Source organism: Archocentrus centrarchus (assembly GCF_007364275.1).
Source record: "Archocentrus centrarchus isolate MPI-CPG fArcCen1 chromosome 18 unlocalized genomic scaffold, fArcCen1 scaffold_23_ctg1, whole genome shotgun sequence".
Classification (NCBI taxonomy): domain Eukaryota; kingdom Metazoa; phylum Chordata; class Actinopteri; order Cichliformes; family Cichlidae; genus Archocentrus; species Archocentrus centrarchus.
This window is the reverse complement of record NW_022060145.1, coordinates 6057035-6084216: the sequence shown is the minus strand read 5'-3', so window position 1 is coordinate 6084216 and position 27182 is coordinate 6057035. Positions and strand designations below refer to the sequence as shown.

The following is a 27182-nucleotide window of genomic DNA, read 5'->3' as shown; positions in this document are numbered from 1 at the left end:
TGGGTTCTCTCCACCTACTCCAGTTTCCTCTCACAGTCCAAATGGCTGTGGATCTATTATCCCTGTGATAGGCTGATAATAGGTCCAGGGCCCTATCCTACAAAGCAGGATTTTGGCTTATCCAGGTAACTTCGGGGTTAACCCTGGATTTCACTTCTTACCAGGGTACATCGCCATGGTAACTTATGCTGCACAGGTTAGGTTCCAGATTAGAGATCAACAGGTAAGAAATCATCGCCCACTGACCAATCAGTTCTTCAGAAAACAGCATCACTGACCTCTGCTGGGACAGTTGGAGAGTCTGCATCTGTTCAGTATCTAAAATATTTGGTTTCCCTAATGAGTATCAGTAATAAATATAGATTCATAGACTCAACTTTATTCTTTATATTTTTCTGTTAACAATTTCACTGTTCTATAAGACTTATAGGCTTTATTTATTAGGCAGTGGTACAGTAAGCTTTAATGTTTAAATGTTAAATCACCAGATTAATGCTTTGGTCCGGCATTAATCGCATTGTTGCATTTTACTGATATATTTTTTTTAATGTTCTTTATTGAGTTCTATTTGATAACCCCTCTGGAGTAGGTGGCACTGATGGGGATCATTTTCTGTGGAAGAAAAGCCAACACCCCCTTTTAGATTGGCCAGATGCTACCAACCCCACCCTTTTCATGTGAACGTGCAGGAGAAACCCCGGGTTAATTTAATGAGTTGATAACCAGCTTGCCGAACTCGCTTCCTAGTTCAGGGCCCAGGGTCTATATGACTTTATGAGACAGCTGGGATAGACTGCAGATCCCTGCAACCCTGAACTGGTTTAACCGGTTAAGAAAAATTGATGCAAATTGAGAACAGGCAACTGAGACCAACAACATCAAGGGAAAGTCTGTCATTCTGTGTATTTGAAAGACTGTGTTTATTTGGCTCCAACAGTACAGTCATATGTAATGTCAACTTGAAATATAGTCTGTGAACACAAGGCTCTTCAAAGAAATGTCAACCAAGTGGGCAAAAACACAAGAAATACCAAATGCAGAACAGAAACTGAACATATACCACAACCAAAAAATTAAAAATACAAATCTAACCATAAACTCCAATGAGTCACAAAGTTGATTTTGCTTAATTTCTTTTTTTTTTGCTACAGTCTGCATTTTGCTTTAGAGATGATGTGGCAATAGAATTACTTCAGTAAGGCTGCTGTGCATCGGAGTATATCCACGTTCTCATGAGAAACCAGTGTCTTTCACAATATTAAGGAGGAGCACTGTGGATGTGACTCCATTCTCCTGCTCCTACTCAGGCATCACAGCTCTACTGAGACGCTGTGATGCCTGAGTGAGGGCTCACACAGCCTTCACAAAACCTGACTTTCTGCAACAATGCAAGCTTGCAGATGCTTGAAACTCAATACTGACTCATTCTGGAGCTCCTCGACAGGCCTGTTAACACTGATATGGAAATAAACTGTTTGGCACTTCTGCTAAGAGCAGAATAAATGAAATATTTAACTTCAACAAATGAACACAAAAATCAAACAAAAATCAAATTAAAAAAAAAAAAGGTCTATTAAAAAAAATTAGCTGCACATGCTAAGAATACAGCACCTTGTGAGGACAAATACTGTAACAAAGACTGTAAATCAAAGCATAAAATAAAAATAGACAATTAAAAAACTTAGTAAATATGACACAGTGGAAGTAACTCTATAAAACGATAAGTGGAAGGGCAATTTTAAGCAAAAAAAAAGATGTAAATTGAGATTTACTTATGTTTCCTTGCCTTCTGGTGAATAAACATTTCATTTTTTTTTTAGTGGTATAAAGGGTAGCATGACCGAACAAATGGAGCTACAGAATCACTTTAATGTGATATTTAAGCTGCATTTGATGTTACACACATTAACTAAAGTATAAATTGCACTTTATGTCAAATGAGCACACACAGTACATTAATAATCCACTATACATATATCAAACTACATTCAATGCAAAGAGAAAGCGTGAGAAAAAGGCTGTCATGTTCAGCCGTGTACCGTTGCATTGGCTGTGCCCGTCAACATTCAGGCCTTCAGTACTTTGCTGGGATCGTTAGCTTTTCGACACGCAAAATTAATAAAAGCAGATGCATGTCACGGTAAGGCCTACAAGTTGAAGTAAATGCACAGTGACTACACACCGATCTGTAACGTGTACCATTGTTTTTTGTAACCGCTTCACGGCGCGATGCAGAACTCTCGATGTGAACGGAGATTCGCGGACACCCGCGTCAGAACTGAAAGGAATGCTGTTCAGAACCAAAAATGCCTTCATTTAAGAAATCATAGAAAAATAAATAATGTACCCCTTAAAATACTGAGACAAACACACAAATATATGCACAAAAGAAAAACCCCTTTAAACTGTTACATACATAAAACTCCAACAACAATAAAGAAACTGCTCGTGTAGTCCTTGCCACTGTTGGAGCACATCAACTGCTTTTGACCTACTTATCAGGTAGCACCATAACAACCTTCACTGATGTGCATCCAGTCTTTAAAACGGTGAGATGAACTGCACGCTGAACAGGAACCGCGTGGACGGAAATCCTTCCAGATCCACTGGTGGTTCCTGCTGCATCACATCGGCGCTTACAGTAAATGATTCATGCATATTTCTAATGTTGAAGAAAAATATGGTATTACCTTACACAGCACCTACTATGTCAAAAGGCAATGTGAAGATAGGAAACATGAAAGGCTGTATAAACTATGTTGAGACATAAATCTACTGCTCCAGTCATTTTTTTTTTTTTTTGCTCCATCTGATGAGGAATGTGACACAACTGGCCACCAGTTAGACTGCAGGTGACCAGTTTGTGGTAAATGCCAAATTTTAGCTTTCCTTGCACTGTAGTACATGTTTTCTACATATTTAAGACAATATAAGGTGTTAGAGAGCAGTGTAGCACTAGACTCAACATCATCTGCCTCGATCTGACAAACCAGGGACTGCGTGTGTTCAGATGAAACTCACCGATGAGGCCGTGAAACAAAGCGTCGCGCTTCCTCAAACCGATGCTTCTTTTCAGCATTTAAGAAATCCATATGTGATAAACTGTGAACATGCAGCAAACCGACAACACTGTACAAATAATATCCCATACAACAAGTCCAGAATGAGAAAGTAGCCTATTTGCAACAATGCTGGCTGTGCTTTGTACAAATAGATCGGTGGCTGTACAACTAAGATGAATCTCAATGTATGCTCAGGTGAAGCTTGAAGCTACATGCTGTTTCAACATCCTGGAAAAACATATGTATATGAAAACCAGTGCAGCTTTTCTTTTGTTTTTTTTTACCAAAGTTTTCCCTTCTGAAAACAACAACAACAATAACAAAAAAAAAAGAAGAACAAAACAAAACAAAAAACTCATCGTAATTATTCAAAATGTGATATAAAGTCGTACATTTCTGATAAAGGAATGAGTAAAAGCTTGAGGCACCAAAGGCTATTATACACAAAATACAATGTGTAAAAAATGAGAGGGGAAAAAAAGATAAAAATAGTAAAGAAACAAACATGATGTCTATCAACGCTCTCCATAAACCAGGCGTTGCCCGTCAAGGAGAGGGAGATGCTCCTGTTGATCTTGATGTAGATCGATGAGACTCATGGAGACCCTCCTGCAGAGTTCAATCTCGTGCTCAGAATGGCTCCCGAGCACACCTGTCCGACCTCAGATCTGTGTGAGCCTGATTCATTTTCGTTTCAGTGCAGTGAGCCTGCCAAGTCCCCCACCCCCCACCTCCCTCGTGTCCTGGAGACGTGTGGCTGTTTGGGGGCACCACACTGATGACGAGCGCAACAGTGAAAAACCTGCTGATACTGCACCCTCTGCAGGCATCACCACAATAAAGCAACAACAACCAACAGCTTTACTTTCTGGGGATATTCAGGCTACCAGCCATGGTGTAACTCCCTTGGGAAAATTAAAGGAAAGCAAAAAAATTACTTATTCAGAACACTGGAGGGTTTTTTGTTTTTTTGAGGGGGGTTAGTGTTGCTTTTTCTGCAGAAGCCATAACGCAACCACAAAACAGTGACATGTATGTACAATACATATAAATATAGTTTCAGTACACTACTCATGCTTTTTCAGGAGGGGGCGGGGGGGGGGGGGGTGCAAAATGTTCTGCTTGGCGCAGTCTTTTTCTTTTTTTAGTCTTTGAGTAAATGGTGCTGCATGAATGTGTGGTGAGGTTTGTTGAGACGAAACGACACAGAACACCTAGCGTTGGGTGTTAGGGAGCCAGTCCAGATCCCACCTCATCCACTTCCTGCTTCTCCTCCTCCTCCTCCTCCTCCTCCTCCCACGCCTCCTTCCACCCCACCCCGAATCTGGCCGGGCTGCAACGCTCCAGTCTGAGCCATGCAAAGACTAAAGAGACCAAAGTTCTGCCACCAGCCGAGGATCTGAACTCCTCCACAAGGTGGATGTGAGAGAGCCGACACACACGGGTTTTCCACGCGGCGATGTGAGTAGAAGCAGCTTCGAGCATGAAACTTGGGGACAGTTATCTCTTTTTCTGTAGCATCGTACACACAGATTTTTTTTTTCTCTTTTCGACTTGTTTTCCCATTAAAAAACTATAAATACCATAAAATAAGCGTTATTTACAAACTCCATGCGTTTCAGGTTAGAGTGATCACTGCAAGAAAAACACAACAGAGAGAACGACATGAAGATGGATGTTTTCACAGTGTTTCATGAGTTGTATGCTGTGGTTTTCCACGCAGAAGCAATACACTACTAGGACTAATTTGGTAAAAAAACAAAAAAACATGCAAAGACAGAAGCGGATACACAAGTGAAAAAAATAAAAGCTGACACTGAGTGAGCAAAATATTAGTATGTCTGTCATACTGGAACTAAATATACAACTTTCTCACTTTATTAGATAAGAGATGCTGATTAAATATAAATAATAATATAATCTTAGTGTTTATTATATAATTTTACTCAAGTATGTTCTTGTTTTACCTTCTGCCAGCACCCAGGCATTGGTAAACCATCAGGGCCCTGTTTAAAGAAGAGTAGCAGAAATAAAACAATGAGATCTGAAACACTATAGACAGGTCTGCTGTTAACTTGTGTGATAAATGTATTCACAAAGTGACAAAAAATGATAAATAAGTGGCTTTTATGTCAGAGGTTTAGATTACAAATGGCATCTAGCTTTTTTTTTTGTAGCATTCGGTTATTAAGCACTGATCCCAAAGTGGAACACAGGAACAGAACATCAGCTGCTTTTCCATAATTCTGTCCTTTTTCTCTCTTTGCATACTTAAAAAAATGCTAAGGATGAGGACCCTGTGGGCATCATAGGATACACAGGTAGGTCCGTAAGTTTCTGGAGAATGTTGTGATTTTGCCTCTGTGCTACCACAGTAGATTTGAAATCAAATCAAATAACCCAAAGTGCGACTGAAGTGCAGAATTTCAGCTTTAATTCGGGGGATTTAACTAAAGTGATGCAATAACTGATTACACGTAGTCTCCCATTTTCAGAGGCTTGGATGTAAAGCTTTTGCAGTCAATGACTGGTTGAAGTCTAGAACCCAAAGTGCTGTCATAGTAAAGTCAGCGTACAAATGATTTTTGATGGGTCTAGCTTGAACAGAGTGTCTCTATGGTGTGAACATCTTAGGTGAGACCGTTCTCGAGTTATCGCTTTCACAAGATTTTCTTAAAACTTAACCTCTGACCTTTACCTTTAGGTCAAGGTTGCCGAGATTTGAACTCATCTGAGATTTTTAGTAGATGCATTTCTGGTGTGAATTTGAACATCCTAGGTTCACATCACTCTCATGTTTCGGCTGATGCTGCCGCTTCTATGACACTAGCTCGACTTTTTCTTCAAAAACTAGTTTTGTTTGCATTGACTGTTTAGGTGTTGCACTTCAATCCCATCTTGACCGATTTAAAATCTGTGCTGGTGTACAGAGGCATACTTACAAAAAAACATGTCATTGTCCAAAAACTTAACCTAACGTTACTTTCACAGGTAAATGCAGGATTTCTTGACAATAAGTTCCCTCAGATTTCAAAGTAACACATGGACCTGCAACTAAATGATAACTAAACGATTTACATCATTACGCCTTGTGCTGAAATACTGAATTTGACACTACTGTGACTAGTTTAGAGGAGGTAACGCTGAAATGCAAGTTGCACAACTCTGACCAAGTTATCACAGTCAGGAACTCTACACACAGAAACTACTGGACCTTCCTGGTGCTTAAAAAAATGAGCAGAATAACAGACTGAACTGTGCAACACTTTTCTTTGCTTTGTGTTCAACTGCAACACAGACTATTATGATAACATATAAATTATTACATGCAACGACAACCTCGAGAGCACATTTTCATTCATGCATGTATTTATACGGCAAAATAAAGCTCGGCAACATTTTGATTATTCTACTCCTTCTGATTTCATTATTCGTGCTGCTGCATTTTGGAACATCGGCGAGCTGCGCCAAAAATTGTACGACGTGGGCACGCCATGACATAATCAGCAAGTCTGACCTAAAAATAAAGTGAATGAGGTTGTTTTAAGTAAATGGATGCAGACGTATTGTAAAAAGATGATATTTATGGCATTTGAATGTTTTCGTACATATTCTGGCTCATTCCTACACGCACCACTATGGCAACTTAAAATGAATTCCTTGTATACTTTAAGCACTTAAATTACTCCCCGTAGTGTTAAAATATCCATGCATCACAGAGGCTTGAATAGGTCTAAATCTGTAATGGAATAAATCAGCTCTCATCTTGTCATGGTCTGGCCCAATTGGTACAAAAACAGAAAGGGGTTTGGAGAGTTAACACAGTAAAGGAGGGGGGTCCATGGGTAACTCATCAGTTAAAGAGTCTGTGTTAGCATGAGGTTAAAAGGGAGGTGGTTCATCGAGGAATCAGAAAGACGTAGGGTTTAAGCGTAACGCTTTCTCCAGTTTTATTCAGAGGAATGAAAGGATTCAGTTAGAGGGACAGACTCAAGAATCAATTATTTATTTATTTTGTGTATTTCGCTTATAACTATGTATTGTCTAAGAAAAGAGGCTGCTTGCTGTCAGGATGTTAGTGAAGTATGTGTGTGTGCATGTTTTTCTAACAATTCATAGATGGAAGATGTAACTGTGATGAAAATAAAAATGTGCGCATGCTCGTCAAGCTCTCGACTCATGCAGGGTTTTGTTTCAGTAATGACTGAAGGTGAGCGGCATGCGTGGGAAAGGCGTTTTAGGAAAAAGAGAAATACTGTACCAATTGGCATGGGGCATCCAGCCCGTCCAGACCTGGCTGCCCTGGTTCCCCCTTTTCACCCTTAAATCCCCGGAAACCCTGTTTGTAAAAATGACCTCGGAGTGTTACTGGGAGAGAGGTGGACGACCCTTAACCCCTGCCTCGGTCCACCGCGACAGACACAAGGAGAGGGCGAGGGAGGAGCTGCCCCGTGAGCTTGGGAACCCAATTATATGTTTTCAGCATTTAATGGCATGTTTTTGTGTTTGAACTTAAGAGGTATTTTTTCTTGCAGAGTGATAGACTTGAATGTTATTTTGGTGAGTTTCTTCCTCTGAGGGAAGGAAGCAGGTTCTCAGTGTGCCCACGGGGAGCTCCTTCCTTGTTCAGAGCGACTGCTCTACATGGCTGGGAGGCAACTGCCAGCTCACAGTTAGGACATACCAATGGGCAGGGTGCATCTAATCCTGGAGCACCCTGTTCTCCTTTCTCGCCCTTAGGCCCTTTTTTGCCCTTCTTTCCCTTCTCCCCCTGTGGATACAATGGTTTGGTCAAGTTAAGAATCACTTTTCAACAATAAGGACTTCGATTAGGAGGGATTAAATAAGGGAGGCTATGGGCCACAAAGAGGAAAGACACATAGTCAGTGTTAGATAGGAGGGGATACCAAACAATACTGGCTAGTCTAAATACATTCCTTAGGACAGGAAATAGACAAAAAAGGGAGATAGTGTGGTAGGAAAAATCGGAAAACACTTCATAGCCAAAGGGGTGTCAAGGGCACAAAGGATGAGAAAGTGTAGCAGGGAAAAAAACCTCCAGAAAGACAGAATTAAATTTGACTACACACTGAAAAGTCCAAACTGTATCCCATTAGAACAGAATATTTTCACAAACTGCAATTAAATTATATGAGAAATATCATGTTGGGTACAGTACACTAATGCTTAAAGGTTTGGGGTCATTTTGATAATAAAAGTGTGTTTTTGAAAGAAAAAAAAGAAAAAGCACACTGTTTCCATCTAGTATTACATCGTAAATAAATAAATGTCACATTTGCAGATGACATTGTGAGCTGTAGTGAGAGCCTGGAGGGGTGGAGGTGTGCTCTGGAGAGAAGAGGAATGAAGGTCAGTAGAAGTGAGACAGAAAACGTGTGTGAATGAGAGGGAGACAGGTGTAACAGTGAAGCTGCAAGGAACAGAGGTGAAGGTGGGTGAGTTTAAATACCTGGAGTCAACCATCCAACGGAACAGATAGTGAACAAGAGAGGTGAGGAAGAGAGTGCAGGCAGGGTGGAGCGGGTGCAGCAGAGTGTCAGGGGTGACAGAAGCATAGCAGCAAGAATGAAAGGAAAGGTTTACAAGATGGTAGTGAGACCTGCTGAGACGTTTGGTTTGGAGACGGTGGCCCTGACAAAAAGACAGGAGGTGGAGGAGGCAGAGCTGAAGATGTAGAAATGAGTATATTAGAGGGAAAGAAAAGGGAAAGGCTGAGGTGGTTTGGACAGCACCAAGTATGGACAAACGACGCTGAAGATGGAGCTGCCAGGCAGGAGTACAAGAGGAGGACCAAAGAGAAGATTCATGGATGTAGTGAAGAAAGACATGCAGAGAGTCGATGTGACAGAAGCAAGGGATATTGGCGGCCACTAAAGGGAACAGACGTAAGAAGTTGAAGTAAGAGTGTTCCTGTGAAGGCTTTTCCATGTGGGAAAATGCAGATTTCACACTATACCCTTCACAGAACACCTGCAAATTGGCAGGAATAAGAGCTGGGAGGGCCCCAGTGAACAGCTGCGTTTGGAGGACAAGTACATCAGAAACAGATGCTTCACTGGCATCTTCATGAAATGGTTCCTGTTTGAAGGGATTATCACACATTATTGTATGAAATGTTTTTCACAAGGAAAAGCCTTTTTCTTTTTTTTTTTTTCCTCAGAGTTCAAATACTCCTGATGACCTCTCATTAGGTAACACAATGGAACATGGGTGTGACAGTGTTTGAAAATCAGCCTGTGTAGAAATTCCATTAAATGTAATAAATTATTTATAATGACAAATGTGTTTTCTTTTTAAAAAAAACAAAGACTTTTCAAAGTCACCCCAAACTTTGAAAGGGTAACGTTTGTTGAACTGTGTTCATGCAAGTGTTTCAAAGCCCTTATCAGCACTTATAACTACCACCCATAACTAATTAAAAGCGCAAGTATGGCATTTGATTATTGTGCATCATCCACAGTTTGCCAAATTCTTAGCCGACACTTCCTGCAAAACACCTTAAAGAGAAGCAGTGCTAGAATCTGTTCTGCATTAGAAATACTTGGTAAACACAACGATTCACAGAACACACCACAGAGCAGCAAAGTCTCTTTATATACTGAGCACTAGGATACAGTTTCTCAAAGGCATCTAAGAAACAAATCATGCCTGTTAGTGGTACACACACATACACACACGCACGCACACACTCACACAGGTAACACTGAAAGATACAGACTACTGTAAACACAAGCAGGGAAAAGATTACCAACAGGCTCAGGAACTCAAGGTGAAATGCTTCAAGTTCATGTTCATGCATGGAAACAACAGAAAATAAGTAAGTATGGGTTTTAAGAGCCTGTTGTCAATGGACGTGTTTGGACTAATACACTGAAATCACCTTTAAATGACTTAGAATGATGCTGGACTTGTGATTTTTGAAAAAAAAAAATGAGATGGAACATCATTCAGAAGTGGAGAACAAAAGCTGGTTTGAGAGGACGGGCGATGACGCTTTAAGCAAAGGAGGACTGACATTATATGAAGCTACTATCCAAATGGCTCCACCTATCGAGGAGGCACAACTGCTGTACAAAAGACTGCACCCTAGCAAAACATATTCACAGTATCTGTAAAGGAAGTTCATTAGGGTAATAAGGGCTAATTCAATTAGCAAATTAGAATGCACTGTAGTCAGCCGCTGAGCATGTAAAAGAAGGCGGGTTTAATAATGCCAGTACAGTAACTATTAATATTAAAGCTCTAAAACATCCTGTCACTGTCCATTGACATCAGTCCTCTCTATAGTTAAGGGATATTAATGAGCCATTACAGTATATCTACATCTACCTTTTCTCCTCTTTCCCCAACGTCGCCTTTCTCTCCCTTTAAGCCTGGCAACCCCTGTAAAAGTACAACTCCACATTAAAATGTGATGCACAGGGATCCTGACCAAGGTCAGTATGCGATGAGTTGGCAGTGAGAATGTGTTGGCCAATAAGCACAGACGCAAGAGGCTTTTCTTGCAAAACATTATGATCGAACTAAAAAGAAAAGAAAAAAAAGGAAATCTGAAGGTGAAGGCTATAAAAATTGAGATCAAAAGAAGAAGAAACAGCTGGATCTAGAATAAAAGCTGGCATGATTATGCAGTTAACTTTGAACTTTTAAGCAGGATCTGTAAAAAGGGCTCAGTAACAACTCCCTTGGATCAACTGCACCAGTTTACGCACAAGAGCACTGACTGCACTGAATATACTGTGTATCAGAACAATCAGCCATCTTTCTATCAGTCACCAATTAGATAATTAGCACCAGGTGTGGAGCAGCATTTATTATCCACAAAAGGCAACACAAATGTACAAAAAGGAAAGTGCTTGAGATGACTGATGCTACCATGCTTTAATTTATGATTTTGTGGAACATTTAAAGCAGATTTGATGAGGAATTCCTCCGTTCTACAAAGTAAGGTGTCCTGGTATGGGCTGGCTTTCTTTGTGTATATCACTCAAGAAACATCCTGCCAAAACTCGTAACCCTTCAGTGTGCAACATATGATGCTGCACCAGATTCTGTAGCGATGCTCTTTCTCTGTGTTTTGAGATTTTTGCCAAGTATTCCTGAAGTGGAAGAAGCTGTGTGATTGGTTCATCGCTAATTCTGGTGGGTTTCTTTTTTCTACTCTTTCCCCATAAAAACTGAAGCAAAAAACAGACTTACATCCAAGCCTGGTGTTCCAGCAGCTCCCTGCACATAAAAACATTAGTCGTATTATAATCACAGAATCGGCAGGCTTCTATCAACAAATAGGAGACCTCTAAGCAGCAAAGAGTGCATTTATGTAAATGTAGGTATTCAACAATATCAAACTCACAGGTAGTCCATAAGGTCCTCTTGGCCCTGGCTCACCTGGTGCTCCTTTCTCACCCTAGTTTAAATATATCAGTGTTGTACTTACACAGGCAGTTTAAAATGAGTCAGGGCTAAAAAGAAAACAACACATTCAATGTAGACTAGAGCCCGACCGATATAGGATTATTTAAGACCGATATTGATATTTGTGGATTTAAAATTCCAATATTCTGATATATAGGCCGATATTTTGTTTCTGTTTGTTTCAGACACACCAGACATAAAACAGGTTTACCTAATATTTCTTACATGTAGTCATTTATGAGTTCTTACTCAGATAATATGACAATACAATTTAAAAATAATCTTGTTTTAATGTAACATCAAGTTGTGAATTACTCGTTTGACTTTGTTCAGTTGGTTGTTGTGTTTGTGGCATTCCAAGCAGTGCTGTTAACAGGGAAGTTGCAGAGTGCCCTCTAGTGGAATATCTATGCAACATCAACATTCATAACATGGTTGTTATGAGTGTTGATGCTCCATAGTCTCTTCTTTACTTTTTTAATTTTCATTTATTGATATATAAAAAAGCCAATATGTATCTGCAAATATCTAATATCGGCCAATAAACCTGGTCTACTGATATATCGGTCTGGCTCTAATGTAGAGCATCATTAGTGAGATACAAGATGAAAATTAAATGTTGATCTTACAATGTCACCCTTTGGCCCAGCTGGACCAGCAGGACCTGGAGGCCCATCCATGCCCTGCAGAAAATAGCGTCATCATGATGAGTTTGCATCTTTAGATTTAGCATGTGTTTCAGAATAAAGTAGGTTTTCCAATAAAATAGTACCAAAAGCCACATAAAGTCTCCGCATACATATATAATATTCCTGGTTTGACCTACAACCAGCACACAGAAGTGGTAGACGTGCATTGGCCACAAAGGACGTTTACACTGCTGACACAGTTAATGTATGAGTGTGTGTTAATGCTCAGTTAATGCAACACAGGACAAAACGAGAGCCTTGAAATGCCTGCTCTAACAGTGCTGCGTATGGTCTCTATCCTCTGAGCTAAACTCAGTGCAGACAGTCTTACTCTGATACATAAAAGTCTACAAAACAAAACAAAAATGTCTTTTTGGTAAAAATGACACAGTATGAGGTGGCATGGCTGAATAAAAAAAAATAGGAAAAAGGGGGCTGTATGGAGGGGATACTGTAGAAGTAGATACTGTACAAGTTAGGTGCTGAAGCCTCTTGGTCACATGGCACTCACCCTAATTCCAGGCTTGCCGTCCAAGCCGGACGCTCCCTGTGTGGTTATGGAGGTATGAGTGACATGAACAAGGCGGGATTAGTACCAGATGAACACTGTTATTAGGACAGGTTGATGGCAGGGTTTACAACAACTAAATTACACTGTGTGTTACAGGGCGCTCGGCAAAGTAGTCAGCCCAGGCAAATGAAAATGAGCACAGAAAATGGATTATAGATGCACGCACTTACACACACACGCGCGCACACACTTACACATACAAACAGACACACTCAAATGTGTGTACTAATGCACAATAAAATACAAATGAGGGATCTCTATTGTGGTGTGAACAAATAAAAGGCAGGGCTGCATGGATGTGGCTGGAGGCATCCTGTAGTGTGTGGTTTTACTTACAGGGAGACCTAATGGTCCACGGTCCCCTTTGTGTCCCGGTTCTCCTCGAATACCCTTTGCCCCGTGCAAACCAGGTTCACCCTAACAAAGGCAAGAGAGGCGGAAACAGTTACTACACCCACAACTGCAACCGTGTCTGTTTCTTTTGTGTCTCCCATGCCATCTCTCGTGGATCGCCCTGCTTTAAATCGTTCAGTCATCCACTATTCACTGATTTCTATTCAGCGGGCCTCCTGCCTGCTTGACTTACACTGTAGTTGTTGCAATGTCTATGATTCATAAATGGCCCACACTTAAAGGAACAAAAAGTTAAATCAGCTTTAAAATAGGAGTTTAAATATTTAATCTTGACACTGGAAACAAGAGCTTAACATTTTGTTTTCAAATTTCATAATTAGGTCACAAAATATTTCATCCTCATGACAGCTGAGCAGCACCATCTGCTGAGGAGCTGAGGTTAAACCTCTGGAAACATCAAGTTATAACTATTTAATATCTATTCTTATTGTTCTGCCAAGATACTTTAGAGATTCTATAGGAATAAGCTCAGTAACAACAAACACATATGACAACAAGCTCAGTGTGTATCCAGCACTGACTGAAGGGTGTGGTAGCATTGCTTAAATGTATATACATAATGGACAAAGAGCATCCACGTTCTTACACAGAGCGCTGTCTTAGTTTAATCATACTTATAACAACCTGACTTTGGCTTAATATTGTACATGTGAAGGAGCTGTGTGTTTACTTTCGTGTTGAGATTTACCTTTGGTCCAGGGAAGCCATGGGGACCCTGAGAAAACATTTAAAAAAGTGGCTAACATTAGTTTACAAGTACCTGGCTGAATTCTAATCAACAATTTTCATTTCTGTCTATCCACCCCATATCCTTTCTGTATTCTGCTTGTGGCACGAACCATTGCAAATAAATTGCAGAGAAAGCTGCGATGAAGGGACGGATGAAAAGTAGAACAAGCGCAGCACCGTGAAATTGCTCGCAGCGAGGAATTGACAAGGGCACCCTGTGTTTTATTTTTACTCTGTTCCTTGGTGACTTCATATAAGCAAACACTGCTGTGGAATTAAAGAGAAGTCAAACTAGACTGGGCCACAGACAGATGGGAGATATAATTAGTGACTGACAGTCCATACATGTAGTTTTTTTTTTGTTTTTTTTTTAGCAATTCAAAGTTTTAAAAAGAAAGCCGTAGAGTGTTAACCTGCTGTTAAATGCTCCGTGAGGTCAGTGTAAAAAGGAAGGATTTCAAATTTCCGTTTAACCCCGGGAACATGAACCGCGGCACTCTGCTTCTGTGTTTCTGTGAGTCATTTATTTGTAATGACTACGCTGTGCCGCTGTGTTTTCAGGAATTAAAATGAGTTTGTGAACCACAGAGAGGAGAAACGTTACGAGCCGTCATGCAACGTCTCACTAAGATAGTCGTCTAGTTTTACATTATGTGACTAATTAAGATACTGTATGTATCTGATACAAGTGCAGTCTGTGTCCACTGATGAAAGTAGGTTCTTTTGAGGGCATTACAGAAACTGACCATAGGTCCTGGAGGTCCATGGGGCCCTGGAGGTCCTGGAGGGCCAATAATCTAAAAACATTAGTCAGAGAAATTAAATCATTTAAGTATGACTCAACAAGTTTATAACATTTTATATACATTTCAAAATAACAGTTTGGCATGAAATGTTTTTGTATGCCAAGATCATCATCTTTGGTAAAAGTGAGTGAATTTATGTCATTTTATTCAAACCATTTCTTACAGAAGGACCTTCAGGACCAGGGAATCCTGAATCCCCTTTATCCCCTTTCATTCCATTGACACCCTAGAGAACAAAAGTTTCATTAGATGTGCCATGTCTGCCGAATGGGATGACCGAGTAAATAAACCATTTCAGAGGCTTTTATCTGCATGGGAGTATATCTAGTTCTTACAGGTAAGCCAGGTAAACCAGTTGCTCCTTTCTCCCCTGAAGCTCCGGGCATTCCCATGTCTCCTTTGGAGCCTTTGTATCCCTAAGAGGGGGTGGAAAGTTTCAGATAACGAGGCTCACAAATGTGCAAGTAATCCTTATGAGCCAAAAGCTCAGGCTTCAGGCTGTTTTTTTTTTTTTTCTACTTTTAGATTTGTCTGATGTCAGTGAGAGGGGATATCCTTGTGTGGTCATATGGTCTCAGGCACACAGTTCTGGCTGTGAGCAGAGAAAACCCACCTGCAGTTCAAACAGGGCCAACTAATCAGAAGAAAGCTGGTTTAAAGGGAAAGGAGCTAGAATGGCTTGTTTCAGACAAGGATGACATTTTTGATAGTGAATCATGCAGAGCTACACTACTAGAGTCCAAGAATTAAAATATAATAAGTTCTCTTTGTGTCAGTGATGAGGGTAAACTTTTGACTGGTACATATATGAGATAAACTTACTCTTTCTCCATCAAGTCCAGGAAGACCAGGCAGACCACGATCCCCCTGAGACAACATTTTTATGAAAACAATTGAAATTAAATTTATGCTAGAATAATTTCTTATTGTGACTCATAAAAGTCACCTTTGATGCCCCCACCACCACCACCACCACACACACACACACACACACACACACACACACACACACACACAAACACACACACACACACACACACACACACACACACACAAACACACACACACACACACAAGGACAGCAGAAAACATTTCTTACCTTTATGCCTGGTGGTCCCATTGGCCCAGGAGGCCCAGGAGGACCCTGGACAGAAGAAAAACAGATTTCTAATCAAGTCTGAACACGCCACAGCCGTATTCAAACCTATGAAAAAAATGCTGTGAATTGCATTTAATTAACACTGGAACTGACCATAACACTGAAATGATTTGCAAACCATTAAAAAAAAAAGTTAGCAATCAGTTATGAACTGTGAACAGGACACTCAACTGAAAGACACATGCAGAGGTTGTAACAGTGAGAACAAATGTATGACAGAATTACGTATTGTTAGGATGTGAGGGTCCCACGGCTGTGCTACAACTGAACCATAAATCCTGCCATTCTGCCACCGATTTAGGGTGAAATGGAAAATGTTCATACTATGAAGAATCTGTAGGTTCCTAGCTTTCGAGTAACAAAAATGCAAATGTTTATAGATTCCAGAGTGAAGCTACACATATTTTGCATATTTTTATGAATATTTTTATTTTAGATGTATACATTTTGGAACATACATGGGTATACGTGGCTTACTTACAATTAAACACTAGAATCTATCTCCTCATGTGCCACCTCAGGCAAATTTGAGAAAAAGTTTTCCCAACTCAGTCTAATTGGAACAATATTCATTTTTCATCCGAGCAGCTTTTTGAGCGGAAGGGAAACAACAGTTTGAATTGATTTATTACAGCAGCAGAATAAAGTTAGAATTTGGCATCTAGGTTCTGGTCACATCACTCCCCGCAAATATGACAAACACAACAACTGGGGAGTGACACACAAACCAAGCCTCAACTGAGTGAGTTTTGGAAAACCCTCTTAAGGCTTTTTTTAAAAATTGGCATTCAAGGAGACAACCAGCAGCTCAGGCAGCATGTGAGGCCCATCACAAAGAAGCACAATCGCAGCACTGAACACAGTTTTATTCACTGTCAAGCAAAAAAAAAAACGTCGCTGGGTGAGGGAGCACAGATAGGGCAGCGCAAACGAGTGTTGGAACTGGGTCGGGCCCATGCTCGGACAAAGACGAATCACATTGTGGAGATGAAACAATACACAGAATACACAGAGCCTATTTACCGTAACTGTAATAGTGGTAATCTTCTGCAGTAGGCCAAAGGAGTGGGAGTGGAGGTGAGAGATAAGATTGTAGAGGTCACATAAAAAGAAACCTTTGTGTCAGCACATTTCTGCACACGGACACTCTCAACATTAGTTCTTTAATAAAGAATTTAAATAGTGCTCAAATGAAGGTATTGCACTTGCACTGGATTACATTTTATATATATTTTTGACCCTTTTCAGTTATCAAGTAAACATCAATTTTGAGAGGCAAATACTTGAATTTCCACCCACTGCCTACTACTGTATAGCTCCACAGTTCTACTTTTAATTGGACAAATTATGCAGTGAAAAAGGTCGATCACTTATCGGTAAGTTGTCACACTTTTACTGTTTTACTTCTATACAGAAACAATAAAATGACTGATAAGATTAACAGTAAGTACAAAGTAACCGACCTGTAATGCCTCCTGAATGTTTCCATTGTAGTCGATGATTTCAGTGGCACCTTGCTCTCCTTTCTGCCCAGGGGGGCCCTGCACGTGATCAATACCATTAAACACATTTTTATTTCACACCTGATTACACAATATCAAAGAATAACAAGTTCAACTTCAGTGTAGCTCCCTTTTAAAAACCCTACCTAGGCTTAATTGCTGCCCCCTGATGGTGATGACAAACAGCTACTAACACTAAAGTATGCTTCTTCTTCTTCTTCTTCTTGTTTTGGCTGCTCCCTTCACAGGTTGCCACAGCAGCTCTGTCTCCATCTCACCCTATCTCTAGCATCTTCTCCTGTCAGACCGACCCTCTGCACATTCGCCACAACATCCATAAACCTTCTCTGTGGTCTTCCAGCTCCATCTTCAACAAGCTTTGTCCAATATATCCACTGTCCCTCCTCTGCAAACGTCCAAACCACCTCAGCCTCGCCTCTCTAACTTTGTCTCCAAACTGTTTAACCTGAGTTGTCCCTCTGATGCACTCATTTCTAATCATGTCCTAGCACTGAAGTATGCTACTGGAAATGAAACGTTTTAGAGTATCAGCCTGCGGCATCATGAGATGATTAAGGAGGGCATTAATATTTAATATGCTTGCTTACCCTTGGGCCAATAGGTCCCAAGTCTCCTTTATCTCCAGTCTCCCCCTAATATGAAAGAAAAAAAAATATCAGCGCTCAAGGAACTGTGCCATTATTACTCTACACGATAGATTTCGATAACATGATCTAAATGTTTTGGAATAAAAATGCGTATCTTTAATGAACTGAAGAGCAGCATGTTGTAGTGTTTTATAGCAGCACACAATATGACACTCAACTCAAAGGCTCCTCCAGCATATTAATACCTGCAAATCTGACTGTTTTTTAAGCGTTTGTCTGCAGATTTTTTATAATTAACATGCTTAACAAGGATCTTTATATTCTTAATGTTTGATATTTTCCCCAGCTCAAGATAATGTGATCATCTAAGTGGTAAAAAAAAAAACCCCAAAAAACCCAGCATCACTGCAAAATACATTTAGCTGGTTCTTTCACCCAGGGATCAGCTCATTTCCAGAAAAATTAAAGAAAACAAATCTGCCATACTCACCTTTGACCCTTTAGGGCCAGGTGTACCAGCCTCTCCTTGTGAACCCTGCCACAAGTTTAAAAAAAACACAAGTGAAGAGAATACGCAGAACGTCAGACATGCACATAAAATTGAAAAATATAAAACAAATCCTTTTTTATGGGTTCAGTCCAAATTCCTCATTTAAAAAAAATGATGCATTTCTAAAGCACATTTCCCAAAGGAAATATTATCAGCCTCTATGACTCCTCCTGTGAGAGCCACACACTGAGCTTCACTAAAATAACCAGGTTTTAATATGCTGCAACTGCCAAGAAGTGAAGAAAGTGTTTATTTGAACTCCATCACTGACAAAGGATGGGTTTCACTTCTGGGGCATGTAATAGGATGTGAACCAGATCTCTGTGTCGTCTAAGTTTAGACTGGAGATTAAGCTACCTGCAGGGGCAGTGCCAGACATAAACAACGGCCAACTCATTTATATTTGGTTTACTTTACACGGACTCCAGGGAAAGCCACGAACCTATCACAGACTATAATGTCTTGGCCAGCTTTAAGACAAGAGAACATGAACTCTTGATTAAGCATTACCTTATCTTATAACTCTGAGAACTTCACTGTGTGTGCTTTGACTGAAGAGGCTCTAGATGGCAGCAAAGCAACAAGCACAAAGCTCCAACGATTCACTGCTAAAGGATTACTTTTTAAAAATTCATACCATACACATAGGCATGAATGCCCACTTGTGCCCTTCACTTACTGACCTTCGCTCCAACAGGTCCGATTTCCCCTCGTTCACCCTTCCCCGGTGGGCCGTGGTCACCTTTCTCACCCTATACAAAGAGAAGAACAAACTTCTCAATGACAAAGGTGAGTCTCCTTCAAAAGACCCCCAAAACCCAAAACAGTGTCATACAGAACTGCTGATCAAAGCTAACTTTCATTTTATTGTTAGAACAATGCCTGCGGTGCATCTCCTGAAGAGAAGGCACGCCTTCAGTTTCCTTCATGTCATGCATATTCAACATGACTCCTCAGCCTTTTCATGAGTTTGCTTACTCAACATATTCCATACGATGAAATGAAGATATTTATGCTGAGTCAGCACAAGGTAGACATGAGCTGTGATGAGGCAGAGAAAATCAACAAAAAAAAAAATCATCCAGTTTTCATTCTCCTTTAAGTCGATGATTTAAATGCGCATTTTTATTGCAATGTGAATCCCCCCCCCCTGTTTTGATTTGACTGAAAACAGCCAATAGAGGGAGATGTGGTAAAACTCTGAGCCCATAGTCTCTATTACTTCTTACTGATATTTAGAAACCAAGCTGGATACAACCATTATCCATCAGTATTGATTCAGCAAGGCTTTGGTATTCTCTTCAAAATGGCCAGTTATTGTTTGCATTAGTGTGCTACAGTCTATATGTTACTGCAGTGTGCCTTGAAAAATAAAAAGAGCTAAAACTCAGATGGAATAATCATAATGCCAAACTGTTTTTCTGCATACCATTTTTTTAGCCCCACTCTGCCTGACATTTGATTAAGGAGTAGAAATATGCCAGAGGACAGTGAAACACTAATATATCTCAGTTATCAATGCGCTGCAAACAGCCTGATGCAAAAGGACAATGCGAGCAATAATTCTCACATGTCTGGATTATCACCGCTGGCTCCACAGAGTGATAATGTCAGGACTCAAAGGTAGCGGCAAAGGATTATCTCATTCTGACCACTTCCAAGTGACATTTTGAAGCAACAGAGGTTTAATCACCTCGAAGGGAAGTGATAATAGTAGATAATGAGAGCAGAAACTCAAAGGAATCAGTGATTTCAGTAACGATCACACTGATAGGATGCGATAACAATCCGTCAACGCGTCTGCATCTCATCATTACAGCCTTGTAATGTTCGCCGTGTCATTCGGAGCAGAAAAATACCTCCCACACTGCGATAAACAACATCACAGTGAGAAGCTAAAGGCACCCACCTTAGTTCCTGGGAGTCCTGGAAGCCCTGGCTCACCCTGGGGACCAAGAAATCCAGGCTCACCCTGCAAGCAAAAAAAAAAAAAAAAAATGCACGAGCAACTGTTATTAATTTTTCCACTGGGCATCTTTCATGTAGTGCTCCTAACGAGCACTAAACACACACACAAGATGCATGAACGAATACATTTATAATGACAGGCGTGCACTTACAGCTCGCACACTTGCACATGCACACAAACGCGCACTCATGCATAAATCACACTCCCAGACACACGTTATCAGTGGTTGGCTAATTTATCCCCTGGTTTCTCATACATTAACGATGCTCTCTTATGAATCTTAATAGACGTCACGGCCGACCTTGTTAGAAACTCATCAATACACAGAAGCGTTCTGATTAAGAGGGTCTGTGCCACTTATGAAGACGCATCCATTTCTCTACATTTGCACTTTTGCTCGTGAGGAGCAAGCGTCCAGTATGAGGTGTGATGCTGGATTTGATTTACATTACATCGGCTTGTGAAACTACTTAACTGGAATATATTATTGCACCATCTGCAACCAGAGAGCATCAGGCACTCTGGATGCCCTTTGGAGAGGCGATGGACATTTGGCTTTCAGACCTTTAAACTCTGATGGGATAAACAGCAGAGAATGCAGAGCAGAACAAAGTGCAAGCCCGAGTGCTACGTTAGCAAAAAAAAAAAAAAAAGGTTAGAATCCATCAAGCATACAGGCCACGTAAGTAAAAACAGGAGTATATATAAGTGTAAAATGAAAGGGCTTTTTTTTTTTTTACAAAGCCAGCACATTACAAGCATACAAAAAGAAAAACAAAACAGTAACAAGCGCCATCGTCTGCATGCCTGTGTGAGCATTCCTTACATTCACAAGTCATATTTCAAGCTAATGGTGCTCAGATAAATCGGGGTGGTTGCTGTTCTTTAACATGCACCATTTGTGCATTTAGTTTCACCGTCTGTTCTTAATACAGGAAAAAAATTATAGCTGGAAAAATATGAAATAATCAAATAAAAGTTAAACCTCCTCTTTTTTTCTTTTTTTTTAAACAAGCAGCAGTTTTGACACATTGTGCACCAAAGTCTCCTGATTGCCACCGTCAGGAACCCGACTGAAATATTTGCCTATGAAGCCGGATTCAATCATTAATTCATGGACCTCGATGTTATTCACAAATCCTAATGAGACAGTTTCCTGCTGAACTCTGGCACATTCAGATCAAAAGCGTCGACTGTTTGGTCTTGTCATTTTTTTTGCCTAAACTCCTCACTTTCGCTTCACAGGAGCCACCGCTGCAGACAGAACACCAAAGCTGAGGTACAAATCCCCACAAAGCAGGAGAAGCAAGATCAGACCTTAAAGCGTCATATATGAGGCATGACAGCAGGTCAGACGACTTTTGCTCTGTATTCTGCCACAGACGGACTGAAGCTGACGGACAGGGACGGCACTGGGTGTGGGTGAGGTGGGGGGATGATGACTGGGGATGAAAACAGCGAAGCATTTACCTTTATCCCTGGTAGTCCAGGCAGCCCTGGAAGTCCTGGCTCTCCCTACACAAGAAGAGTGTGACATGTTACAGCCAAGCCAAGCTAAGCTGAGTCAAGCCTCATTTGATTTTGAATAGCTCGACACTTTACTTTCTATTTGTGTTTTCCTCTGGCTATCAAGCTGCTGTACTTCTGAAAAGTGGCCTGCTGTCCAGAAGTGCATTTCCACTGTCATTCACTTGTGGTAAGCATTAGCAGAACGTACTGCACATGCACTTTCATACCTACTCATGCAGCCATGGCTTGACAGTGTGATTAGTATGTGTTATAAAACTCAACCCTTCACAAAGTGCAACGGAGTTTCAATTTTAGTATTTTATTGGTTTGGGCAGGTGTGAAATGTTCGGGTTTCTGGAAGGAAAAACTTTCTGATACTTTGGGTTAAAGTTGCAAGAGCTGTTTGCTGGAAGCTGCCATGGCTTCAAGGTCCTTAGAGTTTGGCAGTGTGAGAAGAGTTGGCGTATTTCTCTATTACCAAGGTCGGGTGATTGTCAAGCTGAGAGCACTGCACTCCCATTACCAATAAGTTTGAGTAACACGCAGTCATTTGATTCGACCGTGGAAAAAAAAATCAGAGTCATGTTCCCCGTGAGAATACTTTGAGACTTTCAAAATAAAAATTCTGACTTAACGGAAAATTACGACCAAGGAAATTTATGGCATATGAATAGAAACGATTAGCGGCGCTCAAGAATAATGAACTGTAATGACACCCGGGGGGATCAGAGAGGAGGCTGTAAACTGCGATTGCTGCTAATGAAAGCATTGTAAAAATTAAGTCCTTCTTGTTGACAGCTGATTAAATGAGTGCCACCCAATGGTAATATTTAATGGGGAACAACAACTCAGTCTTGTGATTGTCATCATTTTTTTGTCCAAGTGTGTCAGCACAAGCAGGATGGATGTAAAAACAAAAGATAAGATTAAGCATTACGAATTAGTTAGGCCACAAGTTTATTTGGCAGCACAACAGGAAAAAAAAAAAAAAAGAGGTATTTGCTAAAAAAAAAAAAAACAAATCTGCCTGGAACCAGTTTGTCCAAATGGACAAAAAGAGAGGAGAAATGAATGTGGTGCAACACATGAGATTAAAGAGCGTAATTTAGATGAGGCACTGGTGCAATGTCAGCACAAGTTTGGTCAAAGGGCGAAGAATGGCTAGTTACTCTTCTTCTACGTGATTGCTTATTAGTTTCTCAACAAACGCTGTTTCTTCAGCAACGTTCTCCTGGCTTTGCTGCCTTGGAAAGTACTACAACAAAAAGTGGTTGGAAGACAGAGGTCATAACAGAGAATATTGCTTGAACAACAAAAACTGAAGCAGCCAGCACAGGATGACCTTGTGGTTTGAGTTTAGGGGGATGCAAGCAGAAACAGGTCACAGTAAAAAAAGAAAAAGAAAAATCCAGATGATTAGTATATCCAGACGTGTTAGTATGAAACTGGAGACCTTACACTGGCTCTAAACAAGAATCCAGCCAAATTAAAGGGAACTGGAGAGCCGTGATGCACTGAGAGTCACCTTCAAATGTCATCTTCTGATCAGTGGGAGCCCCGTGCACAACTATTCTCAATACAATTTAAACAATAAAGTCAGGCTCAGTTTTGAATAAGCATGTCCAAACTTGAGTTTTTCTATTTTGCAGAACTTGTGCAAGTTTAGATGTGTGTACTTGCAATGATGGAAAATAAATAAATATGCAAAACAAAAAAACTTCCATGTTCACTCAGCATTCCTAAACCTGTTCACTGGTGGAAGCACATACTGAATGGACTATAGCTATGGCTAGTCCATATGATTAAAACCATACTACTGTGACTGTTACGCGTAATTATGTACTACTTCCTTTGTGCTGTGTATCGAAAAGCCACGCAGTGTAACATCGTGCAGTCATTACCTTTAGTCCGCTTCTTCCAGGCTCTCCGGGTTCACCCTGTAATACATGCAAACTAGTTCAAATTCAAGTTTACTGACATACATTGTATAAATTGTTGAGAACAAAATTATGTAACAATGATAAGCGGACACCAACACCACCAACCGTTTGAGAGCTGCATTCAAAATCACACCAAAAATCAAAGTGAATTGTTCAAATGTTCCCTTAATTTTTGGAGCAGTGCACGCAGTTCTTTTTGCAGTTGGTTCAGTCAGAAAGTTAATTTGTTGAAATATTGAGCAACAGCTAATCTTCATGTGAGAACTAATTCCTCTGTGTGATGCAGCATCTTTCAAATTTATCAACATGTTTCTTTCCTACATGTAATGCCTGGTGCAACTGACTCCTAATAAGGAGGATAAGGAGCTTCAGCTTAGCTCTCACCTTGATGCCTGCTGCAGAGGAGCCTGCATCTCCCTAGGAAAAAGGTGAAGAAGAAAAATCAGAAAGACACAAAAAGTGACAGAGACTGTTACAAGAATAGATGGGCTTCTCTGTTAGGCCACGAGAGGAGTCAACGTTATTGTGCAATTGCATTTACAAAAACGCTGACTTATGGAAAAGAAGCCCATTTACTGAACAATGCCGAGCATAATTTCACAACTGCTGCGTTTGACTGGATAAAACCGGCAGGAAATGCAATTAGAAGAAAATATTGTTTGCTATTCTAAACAGAGAACGCACCTCTTCACAAAAGTTTGAGACAGCAGTTTTCTGACTACAGTGCTGGGAATCATTTCATTTTTACACTGCAGCTGTGTAGGGGTGATGACATGAGGCCTGAAATCTAACACTATGCACAACAAGAAGAAATCCACAGCAGTATAGGAGGTAAGGTGTTTAAGAGACACACTAACAGCAACCACTGGAAGCTTTGCTCATTGCCTCTCTTTAGGTATGGTATTGAACTAGAAGGAGACAGATCTACTTATATCACATTTTTCCAGGAAAGCTGTCCAGACATCAAGAACCCAGACCCCTTTTTCTATGCGCTGCATCACTACTGCAGTGTACAGTAAAAACAGACATAAAACAAGGGGCCAATAAGTCTAATTATGGGTGGTTGGTGGGAAAAAAGAGCGGGGAGGAGGAGGCTGGGTCTTTAGCTCTGCTGTGGACTCTGTGGTTTCACTACACATACGCCTCGTGCTCAGAAGTTGCTGAAGGAATGCCTCTCGCCCTCAGCTTTTTATGGGAGTCATTATGATGCATAGCACACAAGGCAATGTTTAATTGTGGCTTTTTTTTCTTCTGCGGACAATAAACTGCGTTACTGTTTACAGCTGGGTTTCGTTGCATACTCGAGGGTGCTTCTATCCCAATCTAAAAAATTCATCATTCCATTTTTTTTTTATATGGACATTTTCACAAGTTCTTTTATATTTTATTGAGGTCCAAGATCTAAGTGGATGAAGTTTTACAGTTAACTGCAAAAAAGAAAAAAAAAGAAAGCTCTTCTATATTAGGATTCATGGGAGACAAAAGAAAGGCTTTCACAATCAAATAGAAATGTTTCTGGCCAAATACCTAAAAGTGATAATAAAGAAAGGGAAAGAGGCTCGTTTTCCTGACTTTTTTTGGTGTCTTCACCAAATATAAATCAAACATCAAAGTCAGAGCTGGCTTACACCTGTTGCTTTTTGGCAGGGATGAGAAGGCGTCACGTCTGTACTGAACTGTTAAGAATTTAACAACAGCAACAACAACAACAAAAAAAATTACATTGCGACGCCCATGATCAGTGGAATACATGTAAGCGTCATTAACTGTTTCCACACAATCAATCACAGCAGGATCACAATGTGCTCATATCGTGGAGAAATAAAACACAATAGTTTACAAAGCCTCGCCGAGTGAAGCTGGCACTGAAAACAAGCATGGGAGGATGCTACACGAGCAATCAGCCATTCATTCCTCAGCCGCTAAAAGCAAAAAAACAAAAACAAAACAAAACACACTGACGTTTCAGTCGTGACTGATCTAAAACGAGCGGCACCAAACTCGAGAGCCGAACGAGAGTTTTGACCAAATGAGAGTTTAATCTCTTCCAAATGCAGGAGTATGAGATGGAAAAAGTGGTGGCGCTGGGAGGTGAGCTGAGGTGTGGCACAGAGTGCTGACACGTCCCAACTGGGCCAATTGCCACGGTGAGGCTCCAGAGCGCGATTTAGCCGCGGAGCAGAATAAGATGGAGAGCTGTCACCACAACTCCACTTCATTACAGGCACCCAGACCTGTCGCTGCCCATTGGCATTTGGAGATAATAGCATGAAGGTCTCATAATGTATGACTAGTAAATCATGCCATTTTCCAGCTGTTTGCTCGGGGAATGAGATGAGCGAATTAGATGGCCAGAATTAATCGTTGAGCAATGAACCCATGGCAGAATTGCAACAAATTAATGCCACTGCAGTCATCAAAATGTGACTCTTGCTGCACATTATAGCCATTAGCAGTGATGATCAAATTCAGCGGCCTCTGGCTAAATATTACCCCCCTGTCCCTGAGATGAAATATATGTGAGGCAACACAAATTGTGATTGGCTCCCAGGGCAGAAAGACCTTGCCAGTACTTGAAATGCTGCCAGTTCACAACAGCTTCTACCGGATCTTGGGATTCAAAAATTATACCAACCGCCGTGCCAGACTGGACAGAGCCAAGCACTCATAGCCTGGAACCTCCCAAAACTAAATCAAAAGTTTGCTTTGGTTTATTTAAAAACTTTAAAGAATTTTTCAATTTGTAAAGTCCAACTTTTTCAGTTAGAAGAGTCACAGTTAATTTCACACCTACTTAAATGCTAAGGCAGAATGCATCAGAAGGAAATGGTTTAGAACTAAAGCTTTTAACTGTGGTAATGATTTGTTTTAAATGAGGCCAGAAATGGACATGCAGAGGCTGTTAGAAACATTTCTCTTCGTGCGTAATGATGGCTTATGAATGCAACAGAGCAGGTAATGTGTTATATAAATGTACACTAAATTGTGAGTGAACATAAGTGAGCAGAATTATTACTCAAATGTTTTTCAGAAGTACAATTACCATACCTGTTGCCTGCTACTCTTCCCCTGCTATATTTATTTCATAACTGTATTTAAAATCACTTTTCAGTTCATGATTATATGTATAAATATGATCAGAATCTCCCTGCAAAGTGCAGTATGGAAGATTATAATTATATTATAATTTGTTATTTGAGGTAATTCCTGTAAAGCAAGCTTCAGATATTTTGATGAG

At 40.5% G+C, this 27182-nt stretch overlaps 1 protein-coding gene across 1 annotated transcript in view; it reads right to left on the bottom strand.

The window, feature by feature from the left end:
- Nucleotides 1-901: 901 nt before the first annotated feature.
- Nucleotides 902-27182, bottom strand: part of col25a1 (collagen type XXV alpha 1 chain) — a 150471-nt gene continuing 124190 nt past the window's right edge. The window contains exons 15-38 of the mRNA XM_030722790.1: nucleotides 24329-24361; nucleotides 23906-23941; nucleotides 21966-22010; nucleotides 20436-20498; nucleotides 19210-19278; nucleotides 18467-18511; nucleotides 17977-18021; nucleotides 17330-17407; nucleotides 16890-16913; nucleotides 15807-15851; nucleotides 15530-15574; nucleotides 15043-15123; nucleotides 14871-14933; nucleotides 14648-14698; nucleotides 13861-13887; nucleotides 13095-13175; nucleotides 12699-12734; nucleotides 12128-12181; nucleotides 11437-11490; nucleotides 11283-11309; nucleotides 10413-10466; nucleotides 7747-7833; nucleotides 5030-5068; nucleotides 902-3967 (exon numbers count right to left, since the gene is read on the bottom strand). Coding sequence (XP_030578650.1) covers nucleotides 3941-3967; nucleotides 5030-5068; nucleotides 7747-7833; nucleotides 10413-10466; nucleotides 11283-11309; nucleotides 11437-11490; nucleotides 12128-12181; nucleotides 12699-12734; nucleotides 13095-13175; nucleotides 13861-13887; nucleotides 14648-14698; nucleotides 14871-14933; nucleotides 15043-15123; nucleotides 15530-15574; nucleotides 15807-15851; nucleotides 16890-16913; nucleotides 17330-17407; nucleotides 17977-18021; nucleotides 18467-18511; nucleotides 19210-19278; nucleotides 20436-20498; nucleotides 21966-22010; nucleotides 23906-23941; nucleotides 24329-24361 — 1209 coding nt within the window. The 3' untranslated portion in view covers nucleotides 902-3940. The remainder of the gene's footprint in view (nucleotides 3968-5029; nucleotides 5069-7746; nucleotides 7834-10412; nucleotides 10467-11282; nucleotides 11310-11436; nucleotides 11491-12127; nucleotides 12182-12698; nucleotides 12735-13094; nucleotides 13176-13860; nucleotides 13888-14647; nucleotides 14699-14870; nucleotides 14934-15042; nucleotides 15124-15529; nucleotides 15575-15806; nucleotides 15852-16889; nucleotides 16914-17329; nucleotides 17408-17976; nucleotides 18022-18466; nucleotides 18512-19209; nucleotides 19279-20435; nucleotides 20499-21965; nucleotides 22011-23905; nucleotides 23942-24328; nucleotides 24362-27182) is intronic.